At 35.2% G+C, this 23,439-nt stretch overlaps 1 protein-coding gene across 5 annotated transcripts in view; it reads left to right on the top strand.

Moving 5' to 3' along the window:
• Positions 1 to 23,439, top strand: part of LAMA2 (laminin subunit alpha 2) — a 517,841-nt gene that overhangs the window by 133,496 nt on the left and 360,906 nt on the right. For all 5 annotated transcript variants that reach the window (XM_045842659.1, XM_045842661.1, XM_045842662.1 and 2 more), the window contains exons 2-3: positions 353 to 523; positions 7,052 to 7,164. In XM_045842659.1, the coding sequence (XP_045698615.1) occupies positions 353 to 523; positions 7,052 to 7,164 (284 nt within the window). The remainder of the gene's footprint in view (positions 1 to 352; positions 524 to 7,051; positions 7,165 to 23,439) is intronic.

Below are 23,439 nucleotides of genomic sequence, written 5' to 3' on the forward strand. Positions count from 1 at the left end.
CTAGATAAGAGCTGAAATGCAAGGTGAAAGATAAAATAACATTTTTGCCAATAACAGGAAGGAAAGATTTTTAAAGAGTATGTGTTAGAGACAGTACTTTCTAATTGAGTAGTAGAGGTTAATAAATTAAGAAGATTTCTTTAAAGTCCATGTTAAAGATGCAAAAAGAAAAATATTATTTTGATAATACATGCTATGTATGTATTGTATGTAAGTCAGATATTTATCACTGATTATTTTATTTTGATTAATTTAATGCTCTGAAAAATATCTTAACTTCATTTTAAAATGCAGCAAAATCATAGCACATTGCTTCTGGTCCCCACACCTTCATTTGTTCCATTTTTTTCAGGTTTATTCCCTGCTGTCTTGAATCTTGCTTCTAATGCTCTCATCACTACAAATGCAACATGTGGAGAAAAAGAACCTGAAATGTATTGCAAATTGGTGGAGCACGTGCCTGGGCAGCCTGTGAGGAACCCCCAGTGTCGAATCTGCAACCAAAACAGCAGCAATCCAAATCGTATGTATTTGAATATGTTTCTCATGGCAATGGGGAGGATTTATAATAGAGAGATTTTGCAGAAAATCTGCATTCAAAGTCTAGGGGCTTATGATCCTCAAGATTCTTAGCATTCTCACCTACTGTGAGCTTATTTACAGCCCTTCTCTGTCACTTGACAAACATTGGACTTCGTTATCTGAAGCAGGTACAGCGCTGGTGTGGGGTTTTCTAGCTGAAGACCCATGGCAGTCATTAGGTTTACTATCTCCAAACTAGCATCTGAGGATGTGGTTGTTAATTTAGGCTTTAGTCATTCATTGGTCACTTATGTACCAGATACTGTGGTGGGGATCCCTGGCTTCAATGAATGAAGAAATGGGCAAACAAAGCAGACTATTGCTAGCTAGATAGTGTGGTAAGTACAAAAGAAAGAAAGAATGAGCATAGAGAGAGAAGGATAGTCACAAATTCAGACTTGGTATAAATGAAGGGTTAGCAAACAAAATGATATCTAAGCTGAGATTCAAGGACAAGTTTGGGCTGAGCAAGAGAGAAGAGAGAAAAAGGAAAAGTAGGAATTCCAGGAGGAAAAATCAGAGTAAGAAAGGAAACCTCACTTACTCTGGGAACTACAAGTATTTAGGAGGGGTTAGAACTGAGGGTGTCAGAGGGCAGAAGGTAGAGATGAGTCTGATGCATAGGCAGGAACCAGATAATGAAGGGTCTTAACCCCCACCAGAAGAGTGTTGTACCTATTCAAGCATTTGAACACCTGCCACTAGCAATGCATTGTACTGAAGCATAATGTTTAGTCATACATACATACAATGTTAAGGCCCTTGACTTAAGGGACTTAGAGGAGAAAATAGGGGAAAAGAAAAGTAAATTGAGTGCTAAGGGAACATCTAGAGATTCCTAGGAGAAGGCAACCTGTATACTGAAAAACTAAGAGATAGTAAAATGAAAAGGAGAAAAATATTTTTTAAAAAATTTATTTATTTATTTGTAGATAAAGAGGAAGTGAAGGAGAAAGAGAGGGAGAGAAACATCAGTGGGTGAGAGGTACATTGATTGGTTGCCCCTTGCACACCCCCAACTGGGGACGTGGCCTGCAATCCAGGCATGTGCCCTGGCTGTGAATTGAACTGGTGACTTTTTGGTTCTCAGGCCAGCTCTCAGTCCACTGAGCCACACCAGCCAGTTCTGGAGAAAGATATTTTTAAAAATTTTTAAAAAGATTTTATTTATTTATTTTTAGAGAGAGAAGGGAGGGGGAAAGAGAGAGAAAAACATCAATGTGCGGTTGCGGGGGGCCGTGGCCTGCAACCCAGGTATGTGCCCTGACTGGGAATCGAACCTGCAATGCTTTGGTTTGCAGCCTGCACTCAATCCACTGAGCTACGCCAGCCAGGGTGGAGGAAGATATTATATAAGAAAAAGCATACATAAATCTTGAAGATATAGAACAGCATGATATATTCAGAGAACTACAAGTAATTTAGTTCAAGCAGTAAAGCATTTCTATTGGCAAAGGGGGAATGGTGGGAGATGGCAGTTGATTTAGAAATATGCATTAGGAAGTCATCAAATACATATATTGGGGAGGTTAATAAAGTGAATATTGTCAATGAGGTGAGTTATAAGGGAATTAAACTTCACAGTTACATTACTTTTAAATTTGGTTAATGTTCCTTCTATTTTTGTTTTAAATTGTAAAACGTATAATACAAAAAAGGTTTCATGATTTAAATTTTTGTATCAAAAGAAAGTTGGGAGGCATTGTGCATTCTTTCTTACAGCTGGTTAAAAGAAAGAATGCATAGTCCCCTCTCTGTTATCTAATTTAGAGATCCTGAAAACAACATGTTTGGACAGTTGGAACTTTTGTGATTGAAATTGTTGGTCTTATATGAGACAGAATATTACAAAAAAAAAAAAAAGGTAAAGAAACCAAAGATGGCAACCACCAGAACCTCCCTTGCCTTTTAATGACTCCAGTTATTTTCTGTGGTGCAGGCGGGCATGCTATGGGCATAGGGGTGGGGGAGGTGGTGTCACATATCCCATCTGTTTGCTATTCTTATATAGCATGATAAGAACAAAGGATCTAAACTGAGCTCTGGAAAAACATCAGAAGCAAGAAAGTTGAAATAAGGGCCAAACAAGGAATCATTTGATGGACTATGAGCTTTTAGGTTCATTAGGGAAGATGATGAAGGTGGGGAGAAATTGCCATTGGTTCAGGAACTGGTGGCCCTGATGATTTCATAAAGGATGTGAGAACGCCTGGAGGCATGGACATGTTTTAGGGGGAGTGGAGGGTTGGTGTTGAGACTGTATGGATGGTGCTTAGGATGGGGTAGGCAGAGAGGGAGAGTTAAAGAATGTAAAATAATGTGTGTCTGTGTGGATACATGTATACATGTATGCCTACATATGTGTATATATGTATATAAATATAAATCCATAAAAAGATGTGGCAAAAGTAGGTTTACAGTTATATGTGAAAGTTTATTCTTATATTATTTATTAATTATTGTTTTACTTTTCATACAAATAACTGAAAACCTACTTTTGCCCCAACCTGTTTTTATAGTTCCTGACTGCAAGTGTATGTTAGGGTAAATAAGGCTTGGATATAGAAAGCAAGTAAACATATTGAAAACAGTAAATTCAAGACTATACCTGGGGTACATGTTATAAGTGATGTGAATTTCTGAGAAGTAAAGCGTCCGTTGGAACTGAAGGAACAAGCGAAAGTTCCAAGGAGGTGGTTAGTCTTAGAAGGGCACTAAAAAGCTGAATTACCTGAGAAAAGAGGGGAAGGCATTTCAGTAATGGAAGGAAAAAAAGGAACTGTAGTCAGGTATGAGAGACAGGTTAGAAATAAAGTGCAAAAATGGGGCTAGAAAAAAGAGTGGAGAATTTCGGTTGGAAAAATGGATGAGATGCATCCACTAAATTGAGGCCAAGAGTGGCTTTTATTTCCCTCTTTAGAGTTCTATATTCGGGGTCTCTTTGTCTCAATGGAAGACATTCATATTTAGACAGCCTTACTCCATATTTTCACATTGGCCAAAAGTGTACATTTTTTCAGTGAAGCAGGTAACTATGTGATATATTTTATATTTCCCATTTTTATTCATTTGTAGTGTTTTTAAAATTTATCACAGCCTAGATTTACTTTGTGTGATTAATTTTAAATGACCAGCTTTATTACATTTTAAGTTCCTGTTTTAGAACTAGACATTTAGAAAGCATAATACTCCACAAGAATAAAAATCTAGGACTAACCCACATAAATATGTTCCAGGAAAAGTTGGAGCAAATGATGATAAAATTCCACAAATTCAGTGAACAGCTACAATAAATCTGGAAAGCCTATACTTAATTACCATACAAAGAAAAGGAAACTTGAACTTTCAACTGTTAATAGATTGTGCTTCCTAATTAAAAACTAACAGTTGGAAAGATTTACTTTATCAAGAATTTTCTCACCAAACTTTAGATGCAGTTAGCTTAGGATTGACTTGCATAGCTATGCCTGTTAAGGATGTTATACATTTCTATCTTGTAAATACGGGAACTATGCCACCAATTAATCAGTTTTTACAAATTAATTATGATTAAACTTTCATAATGGGGATTAGGGTTAATTGTTAATTCATCTCTCAGTCTTCCTTTTTGTGAATAAGTCATATCAATTTGAACCGAGGTGGCAGATATCAAACTTTCCAATTAGACAGCTCCTTTTAAAGCTGTTAAAGACCCACAAATTTGATTTGGATGTGTGGTTTTATGCATCTGTTTTTCTACCACAAATTAATCACACAATCTGTAAAGAAGTTTCAAAAGGATTTTGAGGAAATGTTCACTGTGATATCTATTATTTTTCAGAAGCAATGTGAGCAATATTTCATTTATGAGTCCTGATTCCCAGTGGGCAGACTTCCTCAATCACTCACTCACAACGCCAAGGGTGTTTATTTGATATCAGTAATGCTTCCCATATTTGTTGTTGTTTTAAAGACCTGACACCTTCCCTAGCTTCAACAGAAATAGTTAACTAGTGCTAATTAGGCAATATATTCAACAATTTTACTTTGCATTAATGAGATTGGATGCCTCGTTATGTGGATGGCTAATGTGAAAAGACTTGGTATAAAACAAAGTCCGTACAGCTGTTCAGTTGAGTTAAGTAATTTACCAATAAAAATTAATTATTTTTGTCCTGTCTTATAACTCATATTACCATAAGCAACTCAAAGACATAAGCCTTTATGTTTTCAGTTAAACAAGGTATAGCAAACTACCTTATTTAACTGAAACAAAGTTATTAAAGTTAATATGTAACAAAGTGTTCATAATCTGAAAATGACATATTTATTGAATATTCAGTTTTTAATATTTTTTCTTTTGAAGATGATTTTACTTTACTACTATACCTGTATTGCAACAAGGGCTTCATTCTGCCTGATTTTTATGTTCAAATTTTTTGTTAAATGTAATTGGTCTCCAATTAATATTCAGACCAGTGTACGTTTTGAACAGATATATAATTAATTTCATGTATATGCATAAATAATGGTTACAATATCAATAGCTGTAATGTTCCTTGGGTAACCCTGTGAGTCAAAAGTTCCCATCCAAGATATTTTTACTGGTCCATGGCAAAATGAGAAAATGAGAAAAAAGTCCAATTTTTTTAATAGAAAAAAAGGAATACCTTAAAAATTATCCTTCATTTTGATATTATGTTTTTTTAAAAATACTTTTAAATGGCCTTCATTTAATTAAACAATAGTGATGGCATATTAACTGAGAGTAAAATTAGAGAGAAGGCTACTCTTAGAGAAATAAAAAGCTTGAACCCATTTTTTAAAAATGTATTTTTTTCTGAAAGTTAAGAATGCAGGAACCACTGATGTGAGTGGACTGTTGTTATCCCTACTTCAAGTATGACATGCAGAATTTAGGTGTGTACTGAGAACTAAATGGTCAGACCAGGCAGACCGTCTGGCTCCTCAGACTCCAGCTCTTCATGTTCCAAACTGTGTGCTTTTCTGTCACCGTCATCATAGAATGCCTGCCTGGATTACTGTAGGCCCATCCAAAGTCCATAGTTGTTTCTAACAGTGATATGGTTTGTTCATTTTTTTTGAAGTATTCCTTCAATTTATACCCCCAAAATGTGTTCTGATCTAAAAGGTTATTGTTAGACCATCCATCTGAAACACCTTTTCAGAGAAGTGGTGTTATAAAAGTTCTCAAGACTGAAACCCCAAGGCATCCTTCATTCCAACAGAAGAGAAGACCTAGCAGGCAAGCTAACCCCCACTTCATTTTCGTTTCTTTGGGAAAATATCCTGACTAGCAAATGAGAGGTTATAATGTTAATTACCTTTAATTCAGCACTCAGGCTATAAATAGGAACATCCCACATTCTCCACTTCTGCCATTCTCCCTGGTGCATGAGCTGGGCCTTTTTAAAGGAGGAGAAAAGGAACAGAGGTTGTGGAAAATGAGAAGCACAGATTTCAGACAAAGACCCATGACTGAGGACCGAAATGGAAGGAGGGCTTTGGCAGTCCAGAGGTAATGGCTGCTGTTCTGAGGTGCATGGAACTCAGCGGGAGATGAGGAATGTGAGGTGTGAAGATTATAAGGAATAAGGACTTAAGAGAGGCCTGTGGGGGAAGGGGACAATGATTGTCCATACCTTGTATTTATTTGCTATTCTCAGTCTCTCTTTTATTCTCACAAAAGTTCCCGTTCTCATATATTGGAGTAAAGGCAAGGCAAGAGCCATGTTTTGTGGGCAGGATGGAGTTTCCTGTGCAGTCCTCTTGCCATTATTGTCCAGACTTCTCCACCGAGTTAGGGAGTATGGGAACAGACAAATGCTGACTGGAAGATTTGGAGTATCTTTTATTATATTTTTAAATAGAGGTGGAAGGTTGGCAAGTTTAGAACTAACTACAAAAAGCCTCTTAAGATGGATTTGACAGCCCTTTGTATTAAAACCAGGTACATATTGAATTGCCCTAGTCTTGGTAATGAATTTGTCAGTAGGACAAGTCAGTAGGACAAGTCTGCAGGTACCTTTAAATCACAATTTAGGATTTTATGTTTCTGTTAACAGAGTTGATGGCATACTAGAGCCACCCCAAACAGTAGAGATATTGCTTTTTTAATGTTTGAATGATTGACACATCAATTAGATTTCAATATTATTTGTTCACACTGAATTTCTGTAGTTATCGTTCAATTTGCCCATTTTAGTCCATGGTCAGAGTGCTGAGCAGGTTCTTCTTTTATAGCCGAAGTTTTAGCCATTTTACGCTGTTGTTTAGAGTGCTATGGAAAGGGTGACATTAAATAAATGGGTTTGAAGATATGAGTTGCTCTCTCTTATATTATTTTAATGTTTGATAGTCAAATGCTCATGGTTTTAACTCACTTTTAACTTTTTCCTTTAAAGTAACAGCTGTACATTTATTATGTGATCTTTTCTCCTCCTTTCACATGCTGCTGCTGATTCATTAGAGAGACACCCAATTACAAATGCTATTGATGGGAAGAACACGTGGTGGCAGAGTCCCAGTATTAAGAATGGAATTGAGTACCATTACGTGACCATTACGCTGGATTTACAACAGGTATAGTGCCTCCTTCTTTTTTTTTTAAATTCTGTATGCTGTACTTTACATTTCCATGACTATTTTGTAGCTACCAATTTGTGTTTGTTAATCCCTTCACCTTTTTTTTGAACCAGCTTTAGTGACTCTCTCTTTTTCTTTTAATTTTAATTTTTTCATTTTCCACTTTGAAATTGTATTTTGGTTTTGCTTTTTATGCCACTAGTAGTTCTTTGGCAAGAAGATACTCTTTCTTATCATCCTCCATTCTTTTCCTGATACAATGAACAAAGAGGTTTATTCATTTAGTATGCTGTTGTTTTAAAGTTTTTGGCATTCATTTCTAAAAGACAGTTAAAATGAATTCACAGAAAGAGTTTAGCACTAAGCCCTGAAGAGTGTGGTTCAGTTGGTTGGGCATCATTCTACAAAGCAAGAGGTCACCAGTTAGGATCAAGGTCAGGGCATATGGCTGGTTTGCAGGTTTGGTTCCTGGTCAGGACCCTTAATGAAAACAACCAATTGATATTTCTCTCTCACATCAATGTTCCTCTCTCTCTCTTTCTCCCTCTCTTCCTCTCTCTCTAAAAATAAATAAATAAAATCTAAACTCTTAAAGAAGAAAGAAAGAAAGAAAGAAGGAAAGAAAGAAAGAAAGAAAGAAAGAAATTTAGCTAATGCTGATTTTGTTTTGACTAAAGGGAGTTAATGATGGAAATATAGATCAATAAAATTTTACATAAAGGAAATACAGTAGTGCCATTTTAAAAAATTATTTTATTGTTTTTCAATTACAATTGTCTACATTTACCCCCCACTACCCCCCCAACCCCAGCCATCCCTACCTCCCTCCCTTGCTTCCACCCCTCCTTGGTTTTGTCCATGTGTCCTTTATAGTTGTTTCTATAAACCCTTCCCCTCATTATTCCCTCCCACCTCCCCTCTGGTTACTGTCAGATTGTTTTTAACTTCAGTGTTTGCTTGCTTGTTTGTTTCGTTGATTAGGTTCCAGTTACAGGTGAGATCATGGTATGCGTCCTTCACCACCGCCTGGTTTATTTCACTCAGCATAATGCTCTCCAGTTCCATCCATGCTTTCGCAAAGGGTGGGAGCTCCTTCTTTCTCTCTGCTGCATAGTATTCCATTGTGTAAATATACCATAGTTTTCTGATCCACTCATTTACTGATGGGCACTTCGAATGCTTGGCTATTGTTAATTGTGCTGCTATGAACATTGGGGTGCATAGGTTCTTTTGGATTGGTGTTTCAGGGTTCTTAGGATATAATCCCAGCATCAGAATTGCCAGGTCAAAAGGCAATTTCATTTTTAGTTTTTTGAGGAAATTCCCTACTGTTTTTAACTTTTAAAAGAATACAGTGTTTCCACTATATTCTTGGTCATGTACTGAAGGTTCTTAGATAACAAGGTTCTGGAGAAATTTACCTCATTATTGAGAGTTGAGCAAGCTATGGCAATTGATTATTAAATGAAACTTGGGACACTAAATGAGATAACAAGCCTTGTAGTTGTACGAAATTGATGTTGGAAGTGGTTCAGGTTTGTGTTGCGGAAGCCTAGGTACCGTCCACACTTAGTTTTTTTCTCCTTTCTCTTCACAATATTCATGTTAGGCCGGTGTTGTTAACCAAGAGTCACCATCACCCCAACTTATTTAGGCTTGCAAGTACTATGGGATCTAGAAAAATATTCCCATATTTTTCTTTCTTTTTTTTTCTTCCAAATGCAAAAGCCTATTTAATTGATTGGGGCCTGAGACTAGAGACAGTAAACTCTTTAACTCAGTCTGTTTCTCTCTTACTCCCTGGAGTCAGCATGGGAAAGACTCTTATCCACTCCTCTCTAGCCCAGTAGAGATAGAGCAGTAAGGGAGTTTGGAGTCAGAGAAAGGGAATGGCCAAGATAGTTATTGACAGAAACCATGTACAGGTCTTCTTTCCACAGGTGACCATAGTGGAAGGAAGTACTAGTCATTGGGTGTTAGTCACACTCTCATGGAGCCAGATAGACCCCGGGCATTTCCTCAATGGGAGTATGGCTTCCCCTTTTCAGGGTTTGGACCCATTTCGGCCAGGGTACACATGTTTAGGAACTGCAAAGAGCTGGCTGGTGGGTTTCACAGCAGACCCTCTTTCCACCCACCTGGGACTCTTCAGGACTTAAACAACTGGAGAGCAGCAGTGGTCCAGTGCCACAATGAAATCACCAACTACCCTGGACTTATTTCCACTTATATTAGCAGAGAAATATCAGCTTTGAGTTAGAGGGATCTCTCAAGAAGTCTCAGATCACTATCCAGCAATGGAAGATCAAACTATTACACTGATCAACCATACTCTCAGTCAGTGGATACTTATGCATGAATTTCTGCAAATTCTAGCTTCAAAATGCACTCCATTCCTCTCCTGATACAGACAACATGGTCTTTTGTCAGTCACAGAAGTTCTCCCCCTTTATGTGGTCACTGAATACCTGCTTTCCCAATCAGGAGTGAGTCTGCTGTCTCTTACCTCAGGTCATTTCCTGGGATAGGGAATCAATAAATAGGGACGGTTGATTGTTCTGGTTTCCTCTCCGCCTAATTTTGTTTAGATTGCACATGGAATAAGAGAGTAAACTATTGACATAATTGGCATAAACAACTTACATTTGAGCTCAACCACAATGGTGATGGCACACTACATGGTACAATCACAAGTTTGTACTAAATAATTTCTATCCAACGTATGTATCTTATTCATTCAACAGGTCAAAGATTTCACCTGAACACCCATTTTTAATTCAGTCACTTATATTTTCCTAAGTTTGCTTTGCATCCCTACTCATCCATTCCCACATGGTATTTCAGGACTTATGCAGGTCTGTTTTTCTGTTCTATCTTTCCATTTAGTTTCATGACCTTAAGATGAGTGAATACTTAAGACATCTTTCTTTTATAGTTCAGTCTTCATAACAAGGGGTGGGAATCTGTTTATAAGATGACTGCAGAGTCTGAAATACACCTAGTGGATGTGGTGTGGAGATGTGACCTCATGTCTCCCAGATCCCAGGATGGTGCCCACTCTTGTCCTTCTTTACTTCAGCCCTCTCCTACTTCCTGTAAGCCAACCTACTTCATATTCAAGAGCAGGGAACATAACCTATCAAATGAGATGAATCATATTTCTACTTGACTCAGATTTTAATTTTGTCAGTGATTTAATGATGTAAAAAGTAAAGCAGGTCTGTAGTCATTTACAGTGGAGTTCCTCAGAAAGGAAGGGGCTTTAGAACTCTTATTTGGCTTTAGGCTTTGAAGTAACAAACTGTGGAACAAGTTCAGAGAACTTAACTAAGGCTAAACATTTCAGTAATGAATATTTTAATGCACTGGCAACAGAGAATATATGGGTATCCTTATTTTTTATTTACTTCTCACAGTAAGTCTATAAAGCAGCTAGTATTGTTATCCTTGTTTAATAGTCGAAGAGCACTGAGACTTAGAAAAGCTAAGTGACTTGGTCTTCTTAGCAAAGTTTACTATAAGCATGGCTGGAATTTTAGCCTGAGTACCCTCAGTTCACACCCCAAACTACACCAGTATTTCTTAAACTGGGATATGAAGACCTAGCCTGGGGAGCTACATTGTTCAGGTTCAAGAAATGTCACACTATGATCTGGTTTTGACAGAAGAATATACTCAACATTTGTTTTGTAGTATAATAAGGGACTAGATTTTTCATTTTCTAGTACATTTTAGTATGCTTTTAAAATGGCATAACTTTGTCTTTTCCACCTCTACAACAGGAAGGATTAGTAGGTTATCTGGCACAGTAGTCAAGGGCAATTTGGAGTCAAGGGCAGCAGTTTTACAATGGGTAGATAAATCTCACTGTCAGTGATTCAGGAAGAAGTTTGACCATTTATTGGTCCTCCTATATATTTTGAGATGCATGAATTTAACAAGTGCCAGTTTACCTTTTGTTATTGATATGTACTTGGCTTCTCTGTGAAACACATTTATTAAGCTATTTTAAATACAAACAGTCACCTTTGGGTTCCCTTGATTAAATCATTACAGATTACACTGGAACATTTCTTTTATGTTTTAACATTCAAGGTAAGTACCAGAAAAATATAACAATTTATTGAGAAGTAGTAGCTACTTTATAAATTGGTTGCTTTTAGATTTTTATTACTAAGGGATTATTAACTTTTCCCAATTCTATTATTTACTCACAGCATATTGTGAGCAAATGATTTAATCATGCTGTGCCCCAATTACTAGATTAGCAAAAATAAATAGTATAAAATCATGGCAAGAAACTTGAAATAATGAAAATAGTGATATAACAACTAAATTCCATCTGGCAATTGTAGCTGTTCTAATGTCCTAGTGAAGGCATAAACTCAAGAGAAGGTTAACTGTTCCAACGATGAGTATGCAAAAACCCAATATATTAACAAAGAAATGTATGCATCAATTTAAAAGACAATAATAGGGGCTTAAAAGTTAATAGGATGTCTAAAATATTTCATTTTAGTGCCTTTTCAACCAGATTTTTGCCACAAGATGTGCTGTGATATCTGATCTCATTTTATGACTTTTTAAATTGGGCCATTTTCTCAGGTAGGCCCTTTGATTTGTTTAGGAAGAAAGCTGATTAGCAAGTGGGGTAAAATACAGAGGAGCAGCTTTTAGATAGAGTTCATTAACACATATTGAGGTCATATTCACTCCTGTATAATTCAATAGGTCACAGAATTAGGTGGGTTCATATGTAGGAATCCCTTTCCTCAATAAATAGTTTCCTTCTCTTTCTGGTTTATCTTCCAAAACTAAAAATGTAATTATCATGAAATGTTATCTTGCAGCTTTAGAGATCAATTTCCACATGTTCTTGACATAAATATTTTATTTACTGACCTCACAGAGACATATTTAGTGAAATAGGCTAACAATGCTAAATGAGAATTTGTTTTAAAATGAGATTGGATTAACATTTATATGCAGATATTATAATACTTTTAGAATCTATGTTAATAGCATAGAAGCATTTTTTCTAAAGCCTTGAACTGTTAATCTAATGATTGAACTCTTCTGTAATAAAAAAAGCATGAAATACATTGAGGTATTTCAATGTATTCAAAATTTTCACATATTAAAAATTTATTTTGTTTAAACACAATAAGGGTATTCAAATTTTCAATCTTGAGAAAAAATTATCATTTTCTCATGTATATTCTTTCCTTACACTCTCTTCTTACTTATTCCTATTAATAGAATCTTTTGTTCTATAGCTTATAAAGAATTATTAGCTTCTCCCATTAAATAATGAAAAAATGAGATAGATACAATTCATAATTAATCACTCAACAGGTAGAAAGGAGTACACACAATATCCCTACATTTAATATCTCATTATCTAAATAAAAATAGAAGCCATTCATGGCTATTAAAAAGCCATGCAAGATTTAAATTTTAAATAGTCCAGTTAAATACGCTTTTATTCAACAGAGTCTATTTGATGTAAGGGTTTCCTTTGGCAGACAGATCTCTGTAAGACATTAATCCATGGCATGATGATTGGGTGTTTACTTTCCTATATCCCCACCAGATTGTGAGTTTTTGAAGTTGGAGGTCTATGATGGTTTTTTTTTCAGATTTTATTTATTTACTTTTTTTTCTTTTTTACTTTTTTTTCAGATTTTATTTATTTACTTTTAGAGAGAGAGAGGAAGAAAGAGAGGGAAAGAAACATCAATGTGTAGTTGCCTCTCATGTGTACCCCTATTGAGGACCTGGCCTGCAACCCAGGCATGTGCCCTGGCTGGGAATAGAACCAGGAACCCTTTGGTTTGCAGGCCAGCACTCAATCCAGTGAGCCATACCACCCAGGGATATAATTGTTTATATTGATCATGATCCTCAGTATTTAACAGGAACTCAGCAGATGTGATGAAAGAATGGTCTACAGCTGCTTTCAAATCACTGAATTTTTTCTTGGTACTATTTGGATTACTGCTAAATTGATGAATACAAAATTATCTAAGGAGGAGATTATAATCTACTTGTTGGAAATGTCCTATACGAATACATCTTGTTTAGTATAGCAGAATATAATTAAAATGACAGTTCTTTACCTGCCTTAGTTTCATTTTTTTTAAGATCATTGATTCAATGTCACAAGTAGGATCTGTGGTTAATTAGAAAATGTATTTTTCCTCTAAATGAATTTGCACTGACCTTTTAATCATTAATAAAGTTGGCAATCAACTTCAGTGTCTATATTATACAGAATGTTTATTCTAATGATCTCTCCTTCAGTCTAGTTTTAAACTGTAGTTACATTGGCCTTATTAATACAAAATCATATCATATCACTCCTTCTTCCAAAACTCAAATGGCTTTCCATTGCATGCAGTGGGAAAAGCACAATGACCCAGAAGAATTTACAGGATCTTTACCTTATCCTGTCTTTCATCTCTGACCTTACCTTCCCTCTTCAGTTGTCCCACTAGCTACTTCTTTGGGTGGTAAAGGCCTTTATACCAACACTGTTTTTTTTCTGTCTGAATTTATTTTTCCCAATTCCCATACAGTGTTGTCCTTATCTACTTTGGGGTTTTATTCAAGTGTCACCTTCTTAGCAAGGACCTCTCTGATAATTCTATTGAAAATTGTGAACCCTTCTTCACTTCCTAACCCACACCCCTGCTTTATTTTTCTCCATAAAATATATTGAAGAAAATAACTTACTATGTACATTTTGCTATTTGTGCTAAATGTTGTTTACCTTGCCTTTCTAAATGCAATTTTCATGAAAGTGGAGACATTTTTCCTATTTTTCTTAATTGCTACATTCTAAATAGTGCCCAGCATATTAGTCACTTGGTAAATTTAGATATATGAATAAATTATTGAATAAATGAACAATGCAAAACAGCAATCTATAATGTGAGAATCTTATTAAAGCTGAGAATTGAATTAAAGCTTGAGAATGGAATAATCTCATGTTTCTTAGGATAAAATATGCTGTGCATTTTTAATTTATAAATTTTCCTCTAAGTCTCAGACTAAACATCATGAAGTAAAATTTTTTTAGTGATCCTTTTTCTAAATATGTTCTGAACTTTAGTCATAATTGTCACTCTTTGTGTGTTTACCACATTTATAGCTTTATTTGGGAAAAGCAGTTATTAATCAATTTAACTCCCCATTTAAAACAAAGAAATCTAGGACTATAATTTTTTAATTGATATTGCATTATTTCCTAGTAGAAAAAATTGTAAATGTAAGAAAGGTGGAAAGGTGACTGTGATGGTGTTTAAACAGGAGCGTAGGCAGGATAATATGCATTTTGATATAAAATGCTGGTAAACTAAATACTAGCAATATGATGAACATGTAAACATTTGGAGATGCAAATCCTGTTTCAAACAGTGTCCCAATGAGTGCCCTGGCAGATGATCCTTCAAACCAGGAAATAAGTTAGAGGATTATATAAAAACAGAAATAACTATACAAAGAAAGAGACCTATTAAAATACGTGGGGAAAGATCTGTTAAAATTTTTATATCTTACCAATCCTGTTATGGAAAGTCTGAACAGCACTGCCTAAAATAGACAGAATGTGGGCAATTCTTCGCAACTCTCTGTTGGCTTCCACACAGAAAACACAATTGCATTTCATTATGTAGGAGGGATGTTGTGTATTCTCCCATGTTATTCTTCGAGTGGTCACCTCTGGCAATACGGCGGTTGATAGGATGAATTAAACCATTACAATATTGGAAATATCAGAACATAAAAAAAATCAAATTTCAGTAACAATGTTTTTTATTAGAGAATCTTTAATAAAAGGTGAATGGCTCCAAACACAGATTTAGTTTGGAAGCTCTCACACAACACCTATCAGTGTTCTGTTTATTTATTTAAACTTGCAAATGTTGATAGCATAATTTTTAAATTAAAGTAGTAGGTAATAAACCTGTATAGAAACAAAGGTTATATAGCATCCTTATTAGCCAATTTGAATCTAAATATTAAAAGTAATATATTCCCTGTCAAAATACCTCAGTTTTGTTTGTTTTACAAATATTTTAATGTGGCTTTACAGACAATTCTGTTGTCAGAAGGTCATGGTAGATTAATGTCAAATTAGCTGAAACAACGAACACAACTAAAGGAAAAATCAGCTTCGTGATGTAGTGCAACCAAGGAAATTAGTCCAAAACATTAATGAGCAGTTGCCTCTCTGCATTGGGTCATTATGATTACATTAATTTAATAACTCAGGTTGGGAAGCAAAGATGAATAATCTTCAAGATTCAGAGTAAATACCCAATTTAGCTTTCTCTCTTCATACTTTAACCATTTCTGTGCTATAGTCTTGCAGCAGTGGGCTGGAATAATGGTACTTTTTGAAGACCTGTTTGGTCCTAGGTAGTGGGCAAAATGTTTGACATGATTTATCCTACAGAATTTGTTTCAACTCTCAAGAAAGATGCTATAACAAATGAGAACATTTTGCATCAGAGGGATTTAGCAATCTGCTTATAATGCACAACTGGTAAGCAATAGAGCCAGGGCCCAACCCCATTTCTTTTTTTATTTTTGACCCTGCCCTCAATACTCCAATAAACATTCATGGAACTTAATTCCTCACTTGAACATTAAAGTAATTAAGAGTATCAGTGCTTCTCTGCTGTATATAATATATTTTGGCATGTATACATGCTAAAAATTGTGATAATATCACTAAAAACTAGAATAGATTAATATAAAAAGCAGAAAATTAGAAAATCTTACCTGTAAATTAAAATTAAGACTTATCAAGTATATTACTAACCTCTAACATATATGTATAGAAATAACTTGAAATACTGATTTTACTATTTAAATGTCTATTGGTATTCTTGATCTTCTCAAGATATTTTGGAAAGAGTTATTGCCTTATTAAATGCTAACTATTGGTCAATTTAAATACTCTTCTTTAAATGAGTCATAAAGAATTCTGTAGGGCTTTGATAAGAAAATTTGGGGGCAGTTACAATTGCAATGGACTTAACACTATGCTAGAAGATCTGAGAAAGATTATTATTGATCCAATTTGGTCAAAATTATTTTCAGAGTTTAAATCCTTATTTCGTCATTTTTAGTGTGATTCATTGATTTTCCTAAGGAAGCACATTTAACTTCTGTCTTATAATCACAATGAAAAGCCTGCCTGAATCACCACAGCTTTTAAAGTCCTTATCACTCATAGATAATAAATAGAATTACATACTTTACATTTTGCAAAATAAGCATTTTTGAAGACAAAAAATAGAAAATAAGCATAATTTTAATACAAAAAATTACATGTTTTTATAATATTGTCAAATGTAGATAATGAAAGTTAAAGTGCTAAAACAACTTGCTAGAACAAAATGGTTTACTATAAACTTGCTTGGTCTGTATGTTAAATACCTGCATTTTAAAAACATATATTTCAGTCAAATATTTCTAAAAACATAGTAAGAACTTGATAAAATAATATTTTATATTTGAAATGAAATTAGTATTGATGATTGGATTAAAAGTCATGAGTGCACATTACACAATTTGAATGTAGAGTTTAGTAAGAGTTCTTGGTAATTCCTCTACAAATTTTTATTACTATTCTGGCATTTATGTGGACGCTGGTGACTGGCATAAACAGGTCCAATAAATGGACACCTTTGCCCAGCCTCCTTGTCTCTGACCTTTCTTTGTGTTGCTATGAAATAACTCTCTTTATTATATGATCTCCCTCTGCTATAGTAAACTTATATAAATGATACCTTGCTCAGAATAGCATAAATTGCTAATCCAACCTCTTAGACTTAAATCAACTCTTCAGTAATCTAAGTCTTTAAAGTTCCAATGAAGTTAGGATGTAATGTATGGCTTTTCCTGGAGGAGCCCACTTTCAAGTTTCCAAAAGGGTTCAGTTTCAACAAAAACACTTGTATGTATTGATTATATAATATAGAGGTTCTCTGTTAGCAATTTACTTAAAGAAGATGATATTCTAAATTGTAAAAAAATAGACTTATCTATACAATCCTTTTAAAACTTGGGTATATTGTCAGTTTTCTGAGAATAATCTTTATTTCCTGTCTGTATGCTGACTGTATTGACCAGCTTTAATCATTTGCTTTTTATTAAAACTTCTAACTGTAAAATAATTCATGAACTACATGTTGACTTAAAAGTAAATTTTATCAAACATGCTTTTATTTATCTTTAAAATCATTACATTCTATTATTTACAGTATGACTTAAAATTAGTACTTTTAAATTTTATTCTTGAAACATTTGGTTTTTCCACTGACACTTCCTTACTGGTTGTTATTGCTATATACACCTTGGGAATTTTACCTGGGTTAAATGGCAAGTATAGCTGAGTACATGGATTTTTTCTCACAAACTCAGTTTTTGATATAGATTCTAATTAACTGTCTTACAAAAGTTAGTTAACAGCATTAAAATGGGTTTATTTTATTTTACTTCTCTTCAACACATACATACAGACACAAATTCACATGCATTTTAAGTTGGTAGTCTACTCTAGGCAACGAGTTATATCCTTTTTAAATTTTGTTAACTGGACATTATGGACATCTTTCTCATGTAATTATATAGTCTTAGACATTTAGTTATTTTAAAATAAACTGCATACCATGTGTCTTCTTCCACACCTCCTCAAGGCTGTGGACTCTCTGAAGTGCAAGGGTAATACAAGTGAGATGTAACAACAGGCAGAGTCCCAGGAAACTCCATGGACTTTATGGTGCCTGCCAATAGCAAAGGAGCAAGGAATATAACCTTTCAAAACAAGTGATAAGTCTGTATCAATAATTTAAAAAAAATTAAAATATATTCTAGTATTGCATTATTTACAACCCCTTCTCTTTGTTCTTTAGTCAGTACAATATAAAACCAAACCCAACCAAAACAAAGCAAAAATTCCCGAACCAAATGACTACTGGCAGAATTGCAAAGATAGGTGGGAATAGGGACTCAGGTAGACTTTACCCCAAATAGAAGATATTTGTCCACTAATCTAATTTTTCTTTGTCTCTGTGTATCTGTCTCTCCTTTTCTCTAAAATAACAGTTTCCAAATAGATCTATATTCTCTTGCCAACTTCATATGCAAAGTTCTTTCTCTTTCAAGATTATGTAAAAAATATAACAAATTTATATCTTATGTATCAGCAAAGAAATAGGTGAAAGTATAGCTACTGATTATAATAAATAATAATTAATAAATGCTTAACATGGGCTGGACACCGTTCTTAGCACTTCATGTGGATTATATTTGGTAATCCTCACAACTTTTGGTAGAGGCGTGTTATTATTTTTATTTCCAGATGGGAAAAAATGAGAAACAAATAGGTTATGGAACTTTCTAAAGTGGCAGAGGCCATTGAACATTATGCACTGCATCTATGGTCCCCCAAAGAGCAAATCTGCTTGCACCTCTAACACAAGAGGGCAAACTTTAGAGCTCCAAACAGAAACCCCGATGATTTCCTTCTCCAAAATATGTACCTTTTCAGCAACTGCACCACTCTTAATCTAGTTGTTTAAGCAAAAATAAAAAGAAATAAAATCCTTGGGAATTATCCTTGATTACTCTTTTTCCTTCATTTCCTTTATCCAAGTTCTGTATACTCAATCTACAAAGTATATCCTGAATCTAACATATTGCCTGTACCACTACCACTTAATCTAAGGCTCCATCGTCTCTCACTAGGCTAACAGAAGAGCTTCCTGACTACTCTCTCTGCTTTCACACCCCTTCTTTATAGCCTACTCACAAAACTGCCCACAGCAATCTTTTAAAAACATATATTGGTTCTCATCCCCTCTCTGCCCCAAATCCTCCAGTGGCTTCCTCACGTGCATAGATGAAAGCCATACTCCTGCCACCTCCTGTACAGCCCGTGTGACCGGGCCCTGTGTGCTCCTCCAACATCATAGCTGACCACGATCTGTTGCTACTATTTTCTTCTAGCCACATTGACCTTCTTGGGATGAATCAAGTCCATCTGTATCAGGCTCTTTACACTTGCTGTTTCTTCTGTATGCAATGCCCTTTCCGAAGATTTTGGCAGGCCATCATTCTTACGTGAATGAGGTCTCCGGAAGCTCAAACATCACCTCAGAAAATCATTTTCTGATAACCATCAATTTCAGAAACTTCTACCTAAAATTGCATGATTTACTCATTTACCTTATTTGTTGCAGTGAAATTCCTGGAAAATATTTAACAACTGGCTTGCCAGAGAGGGGAAAACATCCTGATTTATAGTGTTAGCCAGTTTTCATGGTGTAAATATTCCCATCAGAGCTGATTTTAAGTTACCAACATGACGTCATTCAAAAAGGAATTAAGATGAGACACACACAATTGGCTTTTTGAAAACCAGTGCAAGCCGGTTCCAGTACATCCAGTGTTGGCTATGTTTCTAGATTATAGTCCACCTGAGAGAGCAACTTCATCTTCACCATTGTATTTCAACACCTAGGTTAAAGACTGTCAAAATAAGTAATGACTTGCTCAATCAGATTTGAAAAATGAACAAATCAGTGAGCAAACCAATATATTACTCTGTGTGGCTTTAAAATACATGTATGGAAGTGCAAAATGGTAGAATCTGTATAAGAATCTTGGAAAACCCAAAGGTTAGAGTAACACTAGTATCCTTCCTACCTTCTTAATCCTAGAGCTACCCCAGTCCCTCTTTAAATATTCTTTTTTAAACCATCCTAAAAAGATTACTGAGAATGTGGATATTTAAATGTATTCTGTTCATACTTCAATAATCTCATATATATTTAGACTGAACAAATTTATTTGAAGTTAGTCTGGTATGCTATGTACTTTAAGCATTTGATGCATGTCTATGATGTTCATGTCAAGAATATCTACAATTCAAATCATTACCTTCTTTTGGTTTGCATTATAATAATAAAGTCTATGACCTAAACACAAAAAGGACTACACTAAAGAATTTTAATAACCATACTGCTATTCTTTACTTCTATCTGTAATGATACTTAATAGTATATTATGCTGAACAGGCAAAAATTGGAAATATCTCCTCCTTACAAAATATATGTAAAGTCTGCTTTCAAAAAGTATCTGTATTTACTACCTGCTGTTTAGGCTCACTATTTGTAATACTATTCTATACCCATGACAGATAGGAAGCCGGGAATAAGAAAAAGTTAAATGTCTATCTTTCATGACTTTTCTAATGCTTTGCCAGTGGCTATGGTTCTTTAGCAACTATTCCAGAGTACATTTAGATTGAACAAGGATCTTGGCTTCCTGATGAAGCACTTCATTAGATTGTTGTTTATGGTGTTTCTGTTTACAATCATCCCTCCACATTGCTTGTGGTCGAATGGCATGGGTGTTTTCCTGCCATAAATTCTCTGTTGTTTAGATGGATTCAATTTAGAGTGTCAGATTTTACTATTGATGATCTCACAGCATTACCACTTGATGTTGAGTAATTGTAGTTGAATCAAACTTTTATGGATTATTATGTTTTATGCCTTGAGTATCACAGAGGAAATAGAGCTTGATACCATACTGGTGAACTACTACTTCTGTTTCCTAAGGATATATTGTCCTTTAAGCCTTGTGTCTAGATATTGTGATTAAATGTTCTACTGGATAGTGATTTCAGAGTCAGAATTCAGTGACAACAACATATTGTCATACTTTAAGAGGAAAGGTGTGTAGGGTTTTTCTGGTAAAGGATTTTGTATAAACTAATGATGTCAAAGGCTGACAGAATGCTCACCTCAGGCACTTGGCAGTGCAGAAACTGTCCCACGGCATCGGCTCTTTTTCCAGATAATTCTAACCATGACGTTTTGTGATGTCCATAACCCACCTAATAGGAAGAATTTCAATATTATATAGTTGTCCGATGTAACTTTTAAAGTTATATTTTCCCCTGCTACAGGCCAAGTCCTTGTTTGATTAGCCTTGATTTTCTTTAGTGTGAGGGTTTAAAAAAAAACAGAAAACTTATTCAGGTGCAGCCCATCAGTCCTACATGAAGAGCTTTGGAAAGTTCAGGAGCAGTCAGACTTGTAAACAGGGTGCATATCCATGAAGGCCACATAGAGGAAACAGAGGCACTCTCAAAATGTTCTGTGTGCTATGGATCCTTTTGCAACTTCAGAAAACTAGTTCTTGGTACCTCATAAACAGTCCTTGATTTGACCACAGTTATATTATGATTTGGTGGGTTTGTGGCAAAAAGAATCAGGAGAAATCTAGGCAGACTAGAAATCTAGGGTGGTTGTTGGAAGAACTTTATCATATGTCCTCTTAAAATGGTAGCCTTTCAAAAATATTCATCATAACTTTTTGGCACTCAATTCTTAGAAAATGTTTACATAGTTATATGAGTGTCATCTGCTATTTTTATTTTTAAACTGTAGCCAGAATGACATCAGGTTCTGAGGCTTTCTCATTTTTTATTTCATTTACACTCCTCACACTTCACTGGCAAGTGAGGTCACCTCTTTAAAATCTGGCATAAAGGCCAGCTTGACAAACTTTGGCATAATGCTATCTTGTGCAGATTTTTATTTCAGAGGGAGAATGTGTGATGTAGATGTCTACATCTACATTTAAAATTGTTGTCTTGGTAGAATTTCCCCTCTGTCTATGATGATGTATATGTCATCTATACCAGGGGTGTTGAACTCATTTTTACCAGGGGCCACATCAGCCTCACAGTTGCCTTCAAAGGGCTGGAATAATTTTAGGACTGTATAAATGTAACTACTCCTTAACAGTTAAGGAGTTGAAATTACATTCGGCCCTTTGAAGGCAACTGCTGGGCTGATGTGCCCACCAAGTGAAAATGAGTTTGACACCCCTGAGCTACACTTATTAATGTTATAAGGTAGTTAGGTAAGTTCCCCCTTTTAGGTGCTTGTAGAAATTGCCTTATGGAAATAGACTGACTCTCTAAAAGTAGCCATAGGCATGAGTCTACAGGAGCTGAGCAGGGCTGTTGAGGACAGGACATTGTGAACATCTCTCATTCACAGAATTGCTAGGAGTCAGAGCTGACACTCTGGGGCACATAACATGCATAGAAATTACCTTGAGGTTTCTTAAATCATTCAGAGTTGGCATTATCTCTTTGATCACCTATTCAAATGAATAAAAAATAATTTAGCATCTATTGTGTGAGACATTTGAAGGCAATTATAGATTATTTTATAGTTTCTACTGCTAGCAACTTATAACTTAGGCAATTTGCTGGTAATATGGCCAAAGCTGTTCCTAAAGAAGGCTAAATTAAATTGTAATGAAAGATGTTCAGTTGTTAGTTTGAAATATAAAATATATGTAAGAGTGTGGTTAGGTTAGAAATTAAGATGTAGGAAATATCTGTATAAAGAAGTTTATTGAAATATTCATAGACATGAAAGTTATTATTAAAAAAGCAAAATTAGACAAAACTGGATCTATAAACTTGCTTTCTAATTTACTAGTCACGTGAATTGGAACAAGTTATCTAGTGTATTAATTTTCCATTGTGGCCATAACAGATTACCACAAATTTAGTGGCTTAAAACAATGCAGATGTACCTTACAGTTTAATAGGTTAGAAGTCTGACATGAGCCTTACTGGGCTAAAATTTAGGTGTGGGCTGGGTTGTGTTACCTCTGGAGGCTCCGGAATCCATTCCCTTGATTTTTCCAGCTTCTACAGGCTGTCTGACTCCCTTGGCTCACAGCTCCTTCCTCCATCTTCAGAGTCACAAATGAATTGAGTATTTCTCATGTTCCATCACTCTGACCTTCTCTTTTGCTTCCCTCTTCTATGTTTAAGGACATTTGTGTTTATACTGGGGCCACTAACATCATCCAGGATTATTTTATCATCTCAAGGTCTTTAACATACCTGCAGTCCAAGGTTCCTAGGATTAAGATATAATCTTACTCTGTGAGGGACCATTCTTTCTGCCATGCCTATCCTCTGTCATTTCAATTTTCTGATCAGTTCCTATGTATCTCACAGAGTTCTTGTTAGCAGAAACAAACCTCTGAATGCTGAAGTGCCTGGCTAAAACTAGGCACTAAATAAAATGTTACTTTGCCTACAGAAAAGATTATTAGGAAGTAAAACATTGGACAGACCTTGGTTAAGGAAACTCAAGTTTGTGAAGAGCCAGAGCAGAAGCACCCACACAGGACTTGGGGAGAAATTCTGACAGTGCTGTT

The sequence above is a fragment of the Phyllostomus hastatus genome, unplaced genomic scaffold (assembly GCF_019186645.2).
Source record: "Phyllostomus hastatus isolate PE091 unplaced genomic scaffold, TTU_PhHast_1.1 phas_contig_40, whole genome shotgun sequence".
Taxonomy (NCBI): Eukaryota; Metazoa; Chordata; class Mammalia; order Chiroptera; family Phyllostomidae; genus Phyllostomus; species Phyllostomus hastatus.